The 15,114-nt window shown below is 36.8% G+C and overlaps 2 protein-coding genes across 8 annotated transcripts in view; one reads left to right on the top strand and one right to left on the bottom strand.

Annotated features, from left to right (window-relative positions):
* cers6 (ceramide synthase 6) overlaps window positions 1-15,114 on the bottom strand; it is a 248,058-nt gene that overhangs the window by 31,696 nt on the left and 201,248 nt on the right. The window contains exon 2 of one of the 4 annotated variants that reach the window (XM_083538064.1): window positions 2,605-2,838. In XM_083538064.1, coding sequence (XP_083394190.1) covers window positions 2,605-2,774 — 170 coding nt within the window. In that variant the 5' untranslated portion in view covers window positions 2,775-2,838. Of the gene's footprint in view, window positions 1-2,604; window positions 3,278-15,114 lie in introns of those variants that run through there. The other 3 variants (XM_083538065.1, XM_083538063.1, XM_083538066.1) reach the window with 3 other exon arrangements.
* The window catches only part of stk39 (serine threonine kinase 39), a 43,057-nt gene continuing 40,120 nt past the window's right edge, over window positions 12,178-15,114 (top strand). For 3 of the 4 annotated variants that reach the window (XR_014533009.1, XR_014533010.1, XM_083538041.1), the window contains exons 1-2: window positions 12,182-12,359; window positions 14,258-14,370. Coding sequence is in view for 2 of the 4 variants with exons in the window: in XM_083538041.1 (XP_083394167.1) it covers window positions 12,245-12,359; window positions 14,258-14,370 (228 nt within the window). In the remaining 2 variants the exon portion in view is untranslated. Of the gene's footprint in view, window positions 12,360-14,257; window positions 14,371-15,114 lie in introns of all 4 variants that reach the window. The other variant, XM_083538042.1, reaches the window with a different exon arrangement.

Genomic DNA, 15,114 nt, shown 5'->3' with positions numbered 1-15,114 from the left:
ATGGCAGTATGAAGCACATTAGAAACCAGACATTGAGGTAGTAGCGGTTAATAAAGCCACATGCAGAAGAGAAGTGTACGGTTGAAATCACACTTGTATGTCTACATAGACTTGTCAATTAATTAAAAAATGTTTTAAACAGTTTGAGTGAAAGACATAAAAGCACACGAAGCAAAACACAAACATTGTAATGTGATCACGTGGCATTAAAGATCCTATCATACTTGCATTATGGTTAATTTGTTTGGGAAACAGTGCGCAGTTATTTATAATGCTGCACAACTGCACAGTCTATCAGTCTGCACTCAGAATACACACACACACACTCACACACACACAATGGGTCCGTTTCGTCACAATCCATGTAGAAAAAACTACACATGGGATTAATAGGAATAACAGACCTTCTTCACTCCCAAAATTTTTTCCATAGTCAAATGTAAGTGGAATAAAAAAGACCTTAAGTAAGTTGAATTCAAACTCAAACACAAGGTAAAACTCATAAGACTAAGTTTTTAAGAACAGTACCGATGAAGAGGTAGGGAATGTCTGTGAAGATAAGCCCGGGCATTTTTCTTGCTTTTTATTTTGTTATATTCGGAGGCCTATTTATGATTGAGCTCTTATTATAATGACCCTGTTTGACTGGCCACTTCAATGATTGGCTTAAAGCTTAAAACAAGTAGGGCTATAAATAATCTTGACATACAAATAAATGCATTGCTGGTTAAAAGTTCAGGAATAAAATGCGCCTTTGCCACTAAATAGCGTCTAAAGATCGTCTAAAAAGTTTTAGAACCCCCAACTTTCTGATCAACTCCATATTTAAGACCTTGAACCCTGGGACGCAGTATCAAAAGAGCTAAAAAGAATTACACCAACATGGACCATCTTGGGAATTCTTTGCAGTTGCAGTTAATGCAAATCCATTCATCATTAATAGTTCTTGACTGTACAGCTAATGGGGTACACGGCCGAACAATACTGCTGCGAAAAAAAGTGTTATATGTGTCTGTATACAATAATTCACTGAGTGAGAAATTTCATTGCACAGTAAAAATTAATGTAGGGATAAAATGCACAAGAAATACACAGACACCCTTATAAAAGCTTTTCCTTTGCCTTTCGCATCGCAGAAAGGCATGCATTTATACCCAAAGATATTGCTATATAATGATATCAGAGCAAGGTCTACCGCTTTATGAATCTTTATCATAAACAAATATCTCCAACTGTGAACACCCAAGATACATTATTTCTTCAATCAGGTACTCGATTACTAAGTAAACACATATTGTTCAGAGAAATATTGATGGAAGGCTAAAAGCTTCTTGTCCTATAGGCAGACTGAATGACAGAAAACAAGGTGCAGGGGGTTTGTAATGCTTTTCATGTCAAACAATCCTTAAATAGCAAACAGTATAATAACACCGACACAGAGAGCGCTGAAGGTTGGTAGAAAGAAAACTGCAAGCAGTACCACCAGTATTTCACTGACAAGCTAAACGAAGCTGTCAATCTACTCTCAGACATAAAGGACTTATTAGCGAGGTTCGCACATACAGCGACCTGCAGTAACACGTCAACCAGCGACCATTAGTTTCAGTAAGAGCTGGTGGCTTCGGCAGCATGAGTCAAAGCGATTCATTGTGGGTGTGTCAAATGACATGAAAAAGTTTTGAAAAGTTGAGCATATATGAAGCGATTATGTGCTACCAAACGATCAAGTAGAAAGCACATGATTCAATTCATTTTTATTTGTATAGCAATAACAATACGATGAAAAATGAATGTTCTTTATAACTGTACGTTTGTCCCTGATTAAAGAGCAGATGACGATTCGTCTCCTGATTTGTTGTCGAGTTTGTGGCAGCCGTTAATCCAAGTTACTGCAACATTACAACACTGAACCTGGTGATTTGCAGCAATGAAATCAGTGCATGTGAGGGGGGATTGGAATTGGGGGGGGGGGGGGGGGGGGAGAGATTGGAATTGGTTTCACGTGTGCCTTAATAACACAAAATCATGTCAAGCTATAAATAGTGGGACATCCTATGACTGGGGAAAAAAACGTTATGGTACACATCTTATTTTTACAAAATTGCTTATTTGAATGTGGTGTTTTTTTGCGCCATTTCTTTTACAGCTGATGGAGCAAAAGAAAGTTTAAGATCTTTTCTTTTGTGTGGATCCTTCAGCTGGGATCTTCCATGGAGATGATTTAAAACGTCCATCAAGCAGTTGCTCGCTTTTTTAGTGTTAAAATACAAGAGATGTGCATTTGATGATACTAAGAGAACGGCATGGAAAAGTGGAGATTGGTGGGGTTATGAGTGAGAGTAAAGAACTTAAAAGCTCAGATCGTGATGCTCTTCTTTCAACACCTAGAGGATGCGAGATAAGCGGCCCGTATCGCACTGCTGTCATTGTCTCTGAATGTGTGTGAGAGAGAGAGAGAGAGAGAGAGACCTGTCCCATTCTGCTACCGCATGCATGCACGCACGCACACACACACACACACACACGTTTACTCCGAAACAGTAGGCAGAAAAGCTTTCAGCCTCACACACTGGCATCATTCCGGCGGGGATGTTACACTGTTACCTCTCAAACACGAGTCGGATGATGAAGATGAAGAAGGCCAGGGGACACGCCACGTACAGATCCTCCGCCTGCGGGAACGTGGACTCCTCAGTGTTCTTCAAATCGGCCCAGGTCACGTTATGTGGCAACCAAAACCTCTCGTTCCAAAACCACACCAGAAAGCCAGCCATGACCCCCTGATCCACTATACTGGTGCCTTTTACACAAGCCTCTGGTGAAAGTGTAATGGATGGTCTCTCTCTCTCTCTCTCTCTCTCTCTCTCTCTCTCTCTCTCTCTTCACTGATGTGTGCAGGTCAGGACGATGTAGCAGGCTTGGGGTTTTGTTTCACACTGAAGAGGAGTCGAAATCCAAATAGCTACTTGTTGCACTATGTAGTGCACTATGTAGCGCGCATTGAACCATTACTGCGTATACAAGTGAGGGCGCCTAAGAAGAAAATGCAGAGCTGTTTAGGCTTCAGCCTGGTCTGCGGTTCACTTAGCCATCGCGGATTGGTGGATTTTTATGTCAATCTCTCTTTCTCTAGCCCTCCTTCTCTCTCTCTTCTCTCTCTCTCTCTCTCTCTCTCTCTCTCTCTCTCTCTCTCTCTCGCATCCAAGAGGGAATAAACCAAATACGCCGTATGTTACTAAGAAAAAACACAGAAATGACAAAACCCAAGATCGCGTGTGATAATAATAGACGAGCAAATGCGTGTCCATAAGCCACGTGTGTTTACTACCTGGTGAATGGCATCACCTACTGGACCTACTGGGCATAAAGCACATGTCAGACACGACACATTACTGGGCACTCATAAAATCACTCACACGTCCGTAGTTTTTTCGTGTATTTTATTTATCTTGTATAATATGTATATATACATGTGACCATTCTTTTCTGACTATTTAAAGAACTAATAACTGCACCAGGGTCCCTTACGAGGGAAATATCAAGGTCCGTGACGTCGGAGTGACGTGGGGCCGCCTTCCCGTGGGCTCATCACCTGCAGGAGGGACCGTAAGGGACGGTGCTGTGAGGATTGGGCAGCAGTCGAAGGCGGGGGTCTGCTTAGACTGCTGCCCCCGCGACCCGAATTACGGATAAGCGGGAGAAAATGAATGAATGAATAACTGCACCAATGAACCATAATGAAATGTCGTCGGCTTGTTCAGTTTTAGCAAACTCAGTTTCTAAGATGAATCTGCTAGGGCAGACATGCGATAATAATAGAAACAAACTAATAAACAAACAAATGAAACCTCTAGCACTGAGACAAGCTGTTAATAAACCAAGGCTCTTCATCTCCCTCTGCTGGACCAAGCAGGTGTTTTATTGATTATTGATTATTGATGATTAATGGTGTTTATACAGTTTATAAATCCATCCCAAACCCTTATTGAATCCTCACTAGGTTCAAAAATGATCAAACAATTTGTTTATTTATGTCTGTGCTTTTAAAAGCCACCAACAGCTGAAAAGAAATTAATTGTGTGTCAACACACTTCAGTCAATAAACCCGATTCTGATCCTGATTCTGATTCACCTTCCCTTCTGTCGTAGCCAAATGCATTTTTACAGTAATTAGTTGACAGGGTTTACTTGTGCAAGGACAGGACTGCAGATGTTTGTCAAAATCTCCAACCTGTTCACACCAGCAGCCACCAACCTTTACATGTTGTGGTAGATCATTTTGGCATCCATTTTTAAGACACTGTCCACACTCCTTAATATTAAGCCAAATACTTGTCCACGGTTAGAAGTCCTTTTTTTTAGAGTATCTACAGACCCTTCATCTTGTAAACATTACAGGTTAGACTCTGTCCCTTTTTGGTATGCTCTTAGCCAGGCGAAGATGTCTTTTAAACCAAAAACTTTTCCACTCTCACTCATCCACTTGTCCTCAGTCTCAAGACAATTCAATTCACTCTTAGAGGATTCACAGAGCTTATAAAAAGGTGGAAAATGGAAGCCACTGGTGTGACCTTTTCAGGACCGGTTTACTCTCTAATCAAATTGAGTGTTTATTAAAAGAATTATGAGGGGCACAAAGAAAAGTGGCAGGAATTAGTACAATAATGCATTTTTTTTATCTGTTATGTATTGACTTCAGCTATGAATGGGAGGCACATGCTTTTTTTAATCAATAAAACAACAATACAAGAGCACAGTGAACAAAGAAACCTTGGTAGAGTTTTTATTACTAATTTGCTTACTTCGATCTTTAAGTGCAGGTTATGCACTAATGATAGGTATGTTCTGGTGATCTAAGATAGTGTTTAATATGGTATAAATACATTTGAGTTTCAGCTGGTAGCATTACTCTCAGCAGAAGCCCTGTGCCATACTGACATCGTTTATGACCTTTACAAAATGTCATAGCTACTTTCCTAAATTATTAATTAATGGGTCATTTTTTTCCAGTGTACGCAACCTGCATGCTTATTAAGCTATGTCATTTTAACACACACACACACACACACACACACACACACACACACACACACACACACACACACACACACACACACACACACACACACACACACACACACACACTCTCTTCTTGCCTGGGTATAACAATCCCAATGAACTGTACAGTGATGTTGAGTGACCAAGAGAGAGAGAAAGAGAAAAGAGAAAAAAAAGAGAAGTGATTCTATCACTGGTTAACCCCAAACAATTATAATAATAGTAGTCTGATCAGCTGATGGCTGGGCTAAATCAAACTGAGGATTTCAACAAGCATACTATCTGCTCTTTGGAAAAAGATCTTTAGACTAGTAGGAGAACTTAATATAAAGGTAATGGCTAATGATTTATATGGTAATATATGATATATATTTCATGGAATAGTTACATTTGAACACTTTATTAAGCTAAAATACTTATTATCTTAGTAACTAACTTGATATTTCATACTTAATAATATCACAGTGGTATTTTAAATGAGATATTAAACCCAGCCATTAGGGTTGCACAAGCCAGTGCACTCTTATTGCCGGTCCCAAGCCTGGATAAATGGGAACTACTGTTACTAATACTACTAATATTAATATTACTACTACTACTTATACTACTACTACCACTATTACTAATTAGTTACTTTTGCTAATAGAATTACTATTAGTAGTAGTAGTAATAGTAATAAACAGCTAGAAGTAAAGTTTCCAAATCCAAGCATCTCTGGATGGTGATTTCAGTGTATACAGCAGTCAAGAACTGCTGTGATTATTGACCCTAGTCTTTGCTTTGAGGCTCACGTAAATAATATTACCAGGATCGCCAGGATCTTTGAAATATTGCTAAAATTAGAAATATGATGTCGTTACAGGATGCAGAAAAACTAGTTCATGCTTTTGTTACATCTAGATTAGGCTACTGTAACGCTTTACTGTCTGGGTGTTCGAGTAAGTGCATTAATAAGCTTCTGTTAGTTCAGAATGCAGCTGCAACGGTCCCTACTAGATCTAGAAAATATGACCAAATCACCCCTGTTTTAATCAGTCTACACTGACTTCCAATTAAATATCGCATTGATTATAAAATACGACTACTGACGTATAAAGCACTTAACGGTCTCGCGCCACAGTATCTGAGTGAACTTCTGTACCAGTATGATCCTTCATATTTGTATGCTGTCGTCCCCTCACTCTCACACGTTCACTCAGGTTTGTTGACGGTGGTGTGGTGGGTTGTCTCTTATCCCAGAGATCCCTCATGTCTGTGTTAACTCCTGTTTCTCCCTTTTAGTTATGCTGCTATAGCGAGTCTTGCCGAAATTTTATACAACAATAAGGACACACAATAATTCATATCCTTCTCTTCCTTTTACCCCTATCTCTCTCTCTCTCTCTCTCTCTCTCTCTCTCTCTCTCTCTCTCTCTCTCTCTCTCTCTCTCTCTCTCTCTTTCTGTTGAGTTAAACATGCTCCTAAGGTTCCAGTGATCACTGTTCCTGGATAGTGTCCTCTTCAATAGGAGGCCACTCTGTGCAGCTTGGGACGATTTCTCATCAACGCCTTGGGTTGTTACATTAAATTCCGGAGTAAGAACGGGAGCTTTGAGGATGATTTGGACTGTAGTTAATGTCAACAGTCTGCTACACTGACTCAGGACTACAGTTTGCTTCTGATCACCATCACTGCACCCAGCAACATTTTTTATCTGTAATAAATGGACATTCGGTGTCACCCAGATGAGGAGGGGTTCCCTCTTGAGTTGGTTCCTCTCAAGGTTTCTTCCTTATGCCATCTCCGGGAGTTTTTCCTTGACACAGTAGCCACCAGCTTGCTCATCAAAGACATTATCAGTGTAAAGCTGCTTTGAGACAATGGTTATTGTTATAAGCGCTATACAAATAAAAATGAACTACTACTACTACGATTACTACTACTACTACTACTACTGCTACTACTAATATTACTATTACTATTATTACTACTAGTACTACTACTACTATTGCTACTACTAATATTACTACTACTATTATTACTACTAGTACTACTACTACTACTGCTACTACTAATATTACTACTACTATTATTACTACTAGTACTACTACTACTATTGCTACTACTAATATTACTACTACTATTATTATTACTACTAATACTACTACTACTATTGCTACTACTACAATTACTACTACTACCATTAATATTACTACTACTATTACTACTACTATTACTACTACTACTATTGCTACTATTACTACTACTATTGCTACTATTACTACTATTACAATTACTACTACTACTACTACTACTACTACTACTACTACCACTACTACTACTACTACTACTACTACTACTACTACAACTGCTACTACTACTAATATTACTACTACTACTATTATTACTACTATTGCTACTATTATTACTACTACTACTACTACTACAACTGCTACTACTACTATTAATACTACTACTACTATTACTACTATTGCTACTATTACTACTACTACTACAACTGCTAATATTATTACTACTACTACTACTACTACTACTACTACTACTAATAATAATAATAATAGTACTACTATTACTACTACTACTATTGCTACTATTGCTACTACTATAACAATTACTACTACCACCATTACTACTACTTTAACTACTACTACTATTACTACTATTCTTAATATTACTACTACTATTACTACTATTACTCATATTACTACTATTACTACTTCTACTAATACTATTACTACTACTACTAGAACTACTACTGCCACTACTAATACTACTAATATTACTACTATTACTACTACTACTACTAATATTACTACTATTAATACTTCTACTACTACTATTACTACTACTATTATTACTACTACTACTACTGCTACTACTATTACAATATACATGCTTCCCTTGAAAATATTATTAGAAGGCATAGGATTATTTTCCACTGTGTATTAAAGAATTAAAAGCTTGGATGACGCATAACCTTCTATTATTCAATTCTGATAAGACAGAGATTTTGCCCAAAAACCAGTAGACAGAAGCTCCTGCATGCAGCATTTCAACCTTCATTTGGTAGCATGTACTGTAAATACTAGTTCAACAGTAAAAGAACTGGGAGTTATTTTAGACAGCAACTTGTCTTTTAAAAATCATATTAACCATATTACAAAAACAACCTTCTTCCACCTTAGAAATATTGCTAAGCTAAGAAACATGTTATCTATATCTGATGCAGAGAAGCTCATCCATGTGTTCATGACCTCCAGACTGGACCATTGTAATGCATTATGGGTGGTTGTCCTGCATCATTAATAAACAAGCTACATTAGTCCAGAATGCAGCAGAATAAGTTCTTACTTATATGATCATATAACCCCAATCTTATCATCCCTACATTGGCTACCTGTTAAGTTTCAAACAGGCTACAAACTATTGCTACTTACCTACAAAGGCCTAAATGGTTTAGCTCCCATGTATCTAACATGCTACAATCCATCTCACTCTGAGATCTCAAAACTCTGGACTTCTAGTAGTTTCTAGAATAGCAAAGTCCAATGAAGGTGGTAGAGCATTCTCACATTTAGCTCCTAAACTTTGGAATAGTCTTCCTAACAGTGTTCAGAGCTCAGACACACTCTACCAGTTTAATCACAGATTAAAAACTTATCTTTTAAGCAAGGCCTACACATAACACATATCACATCATAACCTTGTGCTCCAGGACATCTGATCAAATGCACATTATCAACTTGTGCTTGTTAATATCATGAACAGCTTCTCTTTCTTTACCCGCCCCGAGGCATCCTGAGGTTGCGCCAGCTCCAGTCACGTCCCACCTCATGAAGATTATGGATTTTTAAAGAAGTAGATGCCAAATTCGCAAACATCCCGAACCATCTAGAGACGTACCAGCGCCATTTGGATTCCACTTCATGTAGAGTTTGGACATTGGACCTCTTTAAATGTGTTTAAAGGCTCTGGCATTGAGAAGCTGGTGTTGATCTCAAATGTTGAGCTATTTAATGAGTTGCTCAGTAGCTCCTGGTACCATAACAACAACTGACTTTATAAGACTGTAGAAAGGACATTATTCACAATCTTACATTCCGGTGCTCATGTTAGTTCTCACTCTCCAGTGTTTTGTATTGTTTTTATGATTTATAATCACACTCTTGATATCACCCAAATAAGGATAAGTTCCACTTTGAGTCTGTTTCATCTCAAGGTTTCTTCCTCATAACATCTAAGAGAGTTTTTCTTTGCCACAGTCACCATGGCTGCTCATCAGGAATAAATACACATCATTTACCTTAATTCTTAAATTCAGTAATGAGCCAGTGTCTATTGTAAAAAGTGCTAAAGAAATAAACTTGACTTGACTTGACTACTACTAATATTATTATGACTAATAATATTATTACTACTATTACTATTACTACTATTACTATTACTACTGGTACTACTACTATTATTACTACTACTACTACTACTACTACTATTATTACTACTAATATTATTACTACTATTACTATTACTACTAATATTATTACTACTATTATTACTACTACTACTACTATTATTACTACTACTATTATTACTACTATTACTATTACTACTAATATTTTTACTACTATTACTATTACTACTATTACTACTACTATTATTACTATTACTACTACTATTATTACTACTAATATTATTACTACTATTACTATTACTACTATTACTACTACTATTATTACTACTACTACTACTACTATTATTACTACTACTACTACTATTATTACTACTACTATTACTACTATTACTATTACTACTAATATTTTTACTACTATTACTATTACTACTATTACTACTACTATTATTACTACTACTACTACTATTATTACTACTAATATTATTACTACTATTACTATTACTACTGGTACTACTACTATTATTACTACTACTACTATTATTACTACTACTATTATTACTACTATTACTATTACTACTAATATTATTACTACTATTACTATTACTACTGGTACTACTACTATTATTACTACTACTACTACTACTACTATTATTACTACTAATATTATTACTACTATTACTATTACTACTAATATTATTACTACTATTACTACTATTACTACTACTATTATTACTACTATTACTATTACTACTAATATTATTACTACTATTACTATTACTACTATTACTACTACTATTATTACTACTACTACTACTACTACTACTATTATTACTACTAATATTATTACTACTACTACTATTATTACTACTAATATTATTACTACTATTACTATTACTACTAATATTATTACTACTATTACTATTACTACTGGTACTACTATTATTACTACTACTACTACTACTACTACTACTACTACTACTACTACTACTACTATTACTACTAATATTATTACTACTATTACTATTACTACTGGTACTACTACTATTATTACTACTACTACTATTATTACTACTAATATTATTACTACTATTACTATTACTACTATTACTACTACTATTATTACTACTACTGCTTCTACTATTACTACTAATATTATTACTACTATTACTATTACTACTGGTACTACTACTATTATTACTACTACTACTACTACTACTATTATTACTACTAATATTATTACTACTATTACTATTACTACTAGTACTACTACTATTATTACTACTACTGCTTCTACTATTACTACTAATATTATTACTACTATTACTATTACTACTAGTACTACTACTATTATTACTACTACTACTACTACTATTACTATTATTACCACTATTGCTACTACTACTATTATTACTACTATCACTACTACTACCACTACTACTAGTACTGCTACTGTTATTACTACTACTATTACTACTACTACTACTACTATTACTACTACAATTACTACTATTATTACTACTACTAATAATAACAATTATAAAATTATAATAATGATAATGATGATAATGATGATGATGATGAAGATGATAATAATAGCTCTGATAATGCTGCAATCTGATGCATGTTGTCTGTAGATTTTATAGCAATTTGCTGCCTGCAAGTCAGCAGTAAATAACATATAAAATAAAGGTGATTTAATCTGCACAAGCTGGTCACTATGGCTATCTATTTATCTAAAGTCATAATTCTTTGAAAAATCAAAGTGTTAATAATTAATTAGATCAATCAACAAAATTAAAAGATAATGAACATTTTGATAATGAAAAATCCAATTCTTACTTTTGCACAATATGTAAACTTCAGTCAGGGATTTTGTAGGTGTCAGGTGTACGATTAACCAATTCTACCAAGCAAGTGCAAATAAACATCTATTTCATATGTAGGTTGAAACACCGTCATTAACTAAAACATAAACAGTTGTGTAGGAGGCTTCAAACTGGGTGAGAAACAGCCAAACTCTACTACTAAGGTGAGATAGTTCCATGTCACAGATCAACACCATGGCAAGATTGAGCACAGCAACAAGACACAAGGTAACTATATTCCAGAGGGATTTAAGGCAGTTTACAGCCACAGAAGATCTGTAATTAGTTCTCCAAGATGTTTGGAACAACCTACCTGCTGAATTCCTTCACAAAAAGTACCCAGAAGTGTAAGTGAACCTCAAAGAATTGATGCTGTTTTTCAATATTTATTGAGAGCACACCAAATATTGATTTGATTTAGATTTTTTGTTTATCTCTCTATTCTCTTCATCAACTTTTCATTTTGTTAATTGATAAAAATAAGTGATGAACACTGGTTTTTATTATACATTATAATTAAAGTATTCTTACAACTTTTCAGACGTGCCTAAAACTTTTGACAGTACTTTGACTATCTATCTATCTATCTATCTATCTATCTATCTATCTATCTGTCTGTCTGTCTGTCTGTCTGTCTGTCTGTCTGTCTGTCTGTCTGTCTGTCTGTCTGTCTATCTATCTATCTATCTATCTATCTATCTATCTATCTATCTATCTATCTATCTATCTATCTATCTATCTATCTATCTATCTATCTATCTATCTATCTATCTATCTATCTATCTATCTATCTATCGCCCTACTTAGTGCGGAAGCAGCTAAAAGAGACAGCGGAGAGGCTGTGACACGGTTAGCTGGCTAGCGCAGGCGCTCGCGCGCTCCTCCTGTATCTCAGACATCCGCAGCATCATGGCGGAGCGAAGCCACTCTTTTGCGGCTCCGGCTACCGGCCACAGTCCGCAAGCGGGAACCACAACAGGCTGGCCGATTGTCAAGGAATCGTATGAGCTTCAGGATGTGATAGGTAAGTGAGAGTCGGATGAACGGGTGAGTTTTGTGTGCGAATGTGGAGTGAATGACAGAGAGGCCCTGTACCGGCTTTTCATATGCACTAGCCTCAGCAGCAGCAGGCTATGATGGTGTGTGTGTGTGTGTGTGTGTGTTGTGATCTGCTGCTCTCTAAACTAATGCAATGCGGATGTGACACACCGTTAACTCACTCACTGCTTTCTACAGTACGTTCCACGATCAATGCGAAAATCTTCGATCTTTTATTTGTCATTAGATTCATAAAAAGCAGTTCATTCTGCTTTTCTGCTGACGAACCGGCAGGATTTACTGCTCAGGTAAAGTGTGGTTCAGGTGTTCTTCAGCCCAGGTCTGATCGACTTCATCATCTACAGGTTCCACTCTACTCTAAAGCCCAGTTTAATTAGGTTGGCAGAAATAGTTTGATAAGACACTATTACTATAAACTTCTCCATCCCATTATGTTGTATCTAACATATAACCATCACTTTCTATTTCTAACAATCACACTATTATTATACAAGTACACAGCTTATTCTCCTCTTAAAACTTATTCAGGAATAATTCAGCTCGCTACATGTTATATCAGGCATCTACATTTAATATTAGTGTTTATACATGTATTATTATAATGATAACACCTGAGTGTGATTGTCATTCCTGCTCTTCTCAACGCGCCCTCTGCCGGATGTTGCTTGCATTTAACATCCTGTTCATTAATAAGGTGACTTTTCTGTGGGTTTTGTCACCAGGCCCTTTGCCGCTTCTTCCAGACTGTTAAATGACGACTTCAGCCAATTCCTGTAAAAAAAAAAAAAAAAAAAAAAAAACCCCAGCATCATCAAGGAAAGACCAAACAGGCATTTATAAGGCAGGGTGCCATTAGATAAAGCCGGACGCAGCAGACGAGTGGCGTTCGAGCCCTATCGTTCTATCAGCTGATAAGCAGAGCAGCTCCTGTGCACTTCATCTGCATTATTTTCCTAATCAGCACTGTATTCAGGACCCCCTCCTTCTTATCTGTCAACAGCAGTTGGCAGTGTGTGTGTGTGTGTGTGTGTGTGTGTGTGTGTGTGTGTGGAGCACATTCATGCACTCAGTGCATAGTGCTTGTAAACAGACCTCCTCTATTGATCATGTATACAGTGATTAACATGCGATATTGTCTGCTGGAAGCTGAAATGAGTTAGAGCATGCACCGGTCACACACGAGTACCGAGCGTGAGTCGGGAACAAAATGTAGGACGCACGAGGAAAAAACCGAGTATCACACACGCTGAGATCGAAACACCAACCGAGAGAATCACCATAAAGGAAAACTCAATGCACAGAACAATAAGCTAAGCACAAACTAAGGAAACCAGGAAGCTAGACTTGCAAAATGGAATTTATTCACAATGACTAAATCAGGTCACACAAAATAAGTGAGAGAAAGAAGAAGAGGACACTATGACCGATAATGACTTTATGATATTGAAGCCAAAAAACGGACAGACAGGGATGCAGCGTCATTAAGTTTCTGGTAGCCGTTAACAACCCCTGCAGATAGACATGAAAAAAAGAAGACAGTATATTGACAGCTTAGCTTGGCATTTTATTCGTTGCTGACTTTTATAGCACAGTGCTGCTGACTGATCAATTCTGATTGGTCAAAAGGTGTTGATTGAGTCTCTGTAACAGCATCTTCGACACATTCATGCGCTCGTTCTATTACTTCTGATACTTCGGATCATTTTTGTGTACTATAAGTAAATTAACGATTAAGAGTTTTTGGAAGGAGCTATTAGTATTAGTGCTGTGCAACAGATGGAGCTAAAACTGTAATTGTTTGAGGTATGGGAAAATCTACATCACGGAGAGATTTAAATTGCATGTATTATTTGACATTTGTAGGCAGTGGAGCCACAGCAGTAGTCCAGGCCGCTCTCTGTGTCCCTAGACAAGAACGTGTGGCCATCAAGAGGATCAATCTGGAGAAGTGCCAGACCAGCATGGAAGAACTACTGGTAAGACTTGGATAAATGGGATTTACTCTTTTTACTGGCTTGTTTTGGAGACTAACACACTCCTTATTGCAGATCTCCACTCCCTCACTCAGGAGAGTTTACACGAATGTCTTATATACTGTGGCAATGTGTCACTGATTTATTTTTTTTAGTCAGTTCATATCTTGGTCTTCTTGCAGACATTTCTACAGGGGGAAAAAAAACCGATTTATTTTTAGGCTTAAGGTTTTATTAACCATTTGTCAGTAAAAGCACCAACCATATAAAAAGGGCTTACACATGCATTAATTTCGAATTCTGTGGCTCGAGAGATGCTTTTGATAAGCGAGTGCTCTGCAGATAATCTGTGGTTTGGGAAAAGAAGGTAAATGGTGAATGTCACAATAGTTTTGTAAATTGAAAAAAATTGAGCCGAAGCTACTATTCAGTTATTTTGAGCCGGGGCTGCAACAACTAATCGATAAATTCAATAATAATCGAAGAATGAAATTCGTTGTCAACGAATGCTGTTTTCGATTAGTTTTTGCTGCTCAAGTTAAGGGTTAGTGTGAGGGCAAGACCACCCTCTTGCGAAATGGCAGAGATTAACAGGGTTAATCAGCAGCAGGAAAAAACACACTGGTGTTAGGGATGAAAGTGAAACATCAGCACGGTAAGTAAAAACTGTTTAATCCTCATCATGTGAAAATGGTGTAGTTTAATGACGTGTTATTGTGTAAACTGTTTGTTTGGAACTTCTGTACA

The sequence above is a fragment of the Silurus aristotelis genome (genome assembly GCF_946808225.1).
Source record: "Silurus aristotelis genome assembly, chromosome: 3".
In the NCBI taxonomy this organism is placed as follows: Eukaryota; Metazoa; Chordata; class Actinopteri; order Siluriformes; family Siluridae; genus Silurus; species Silurus aristotelis.
The sequence above is the reverse complement of the archived record's forward strand: the minus strand, read 5'-3'. Positions and strand labels throughout refer to the sequence as shown.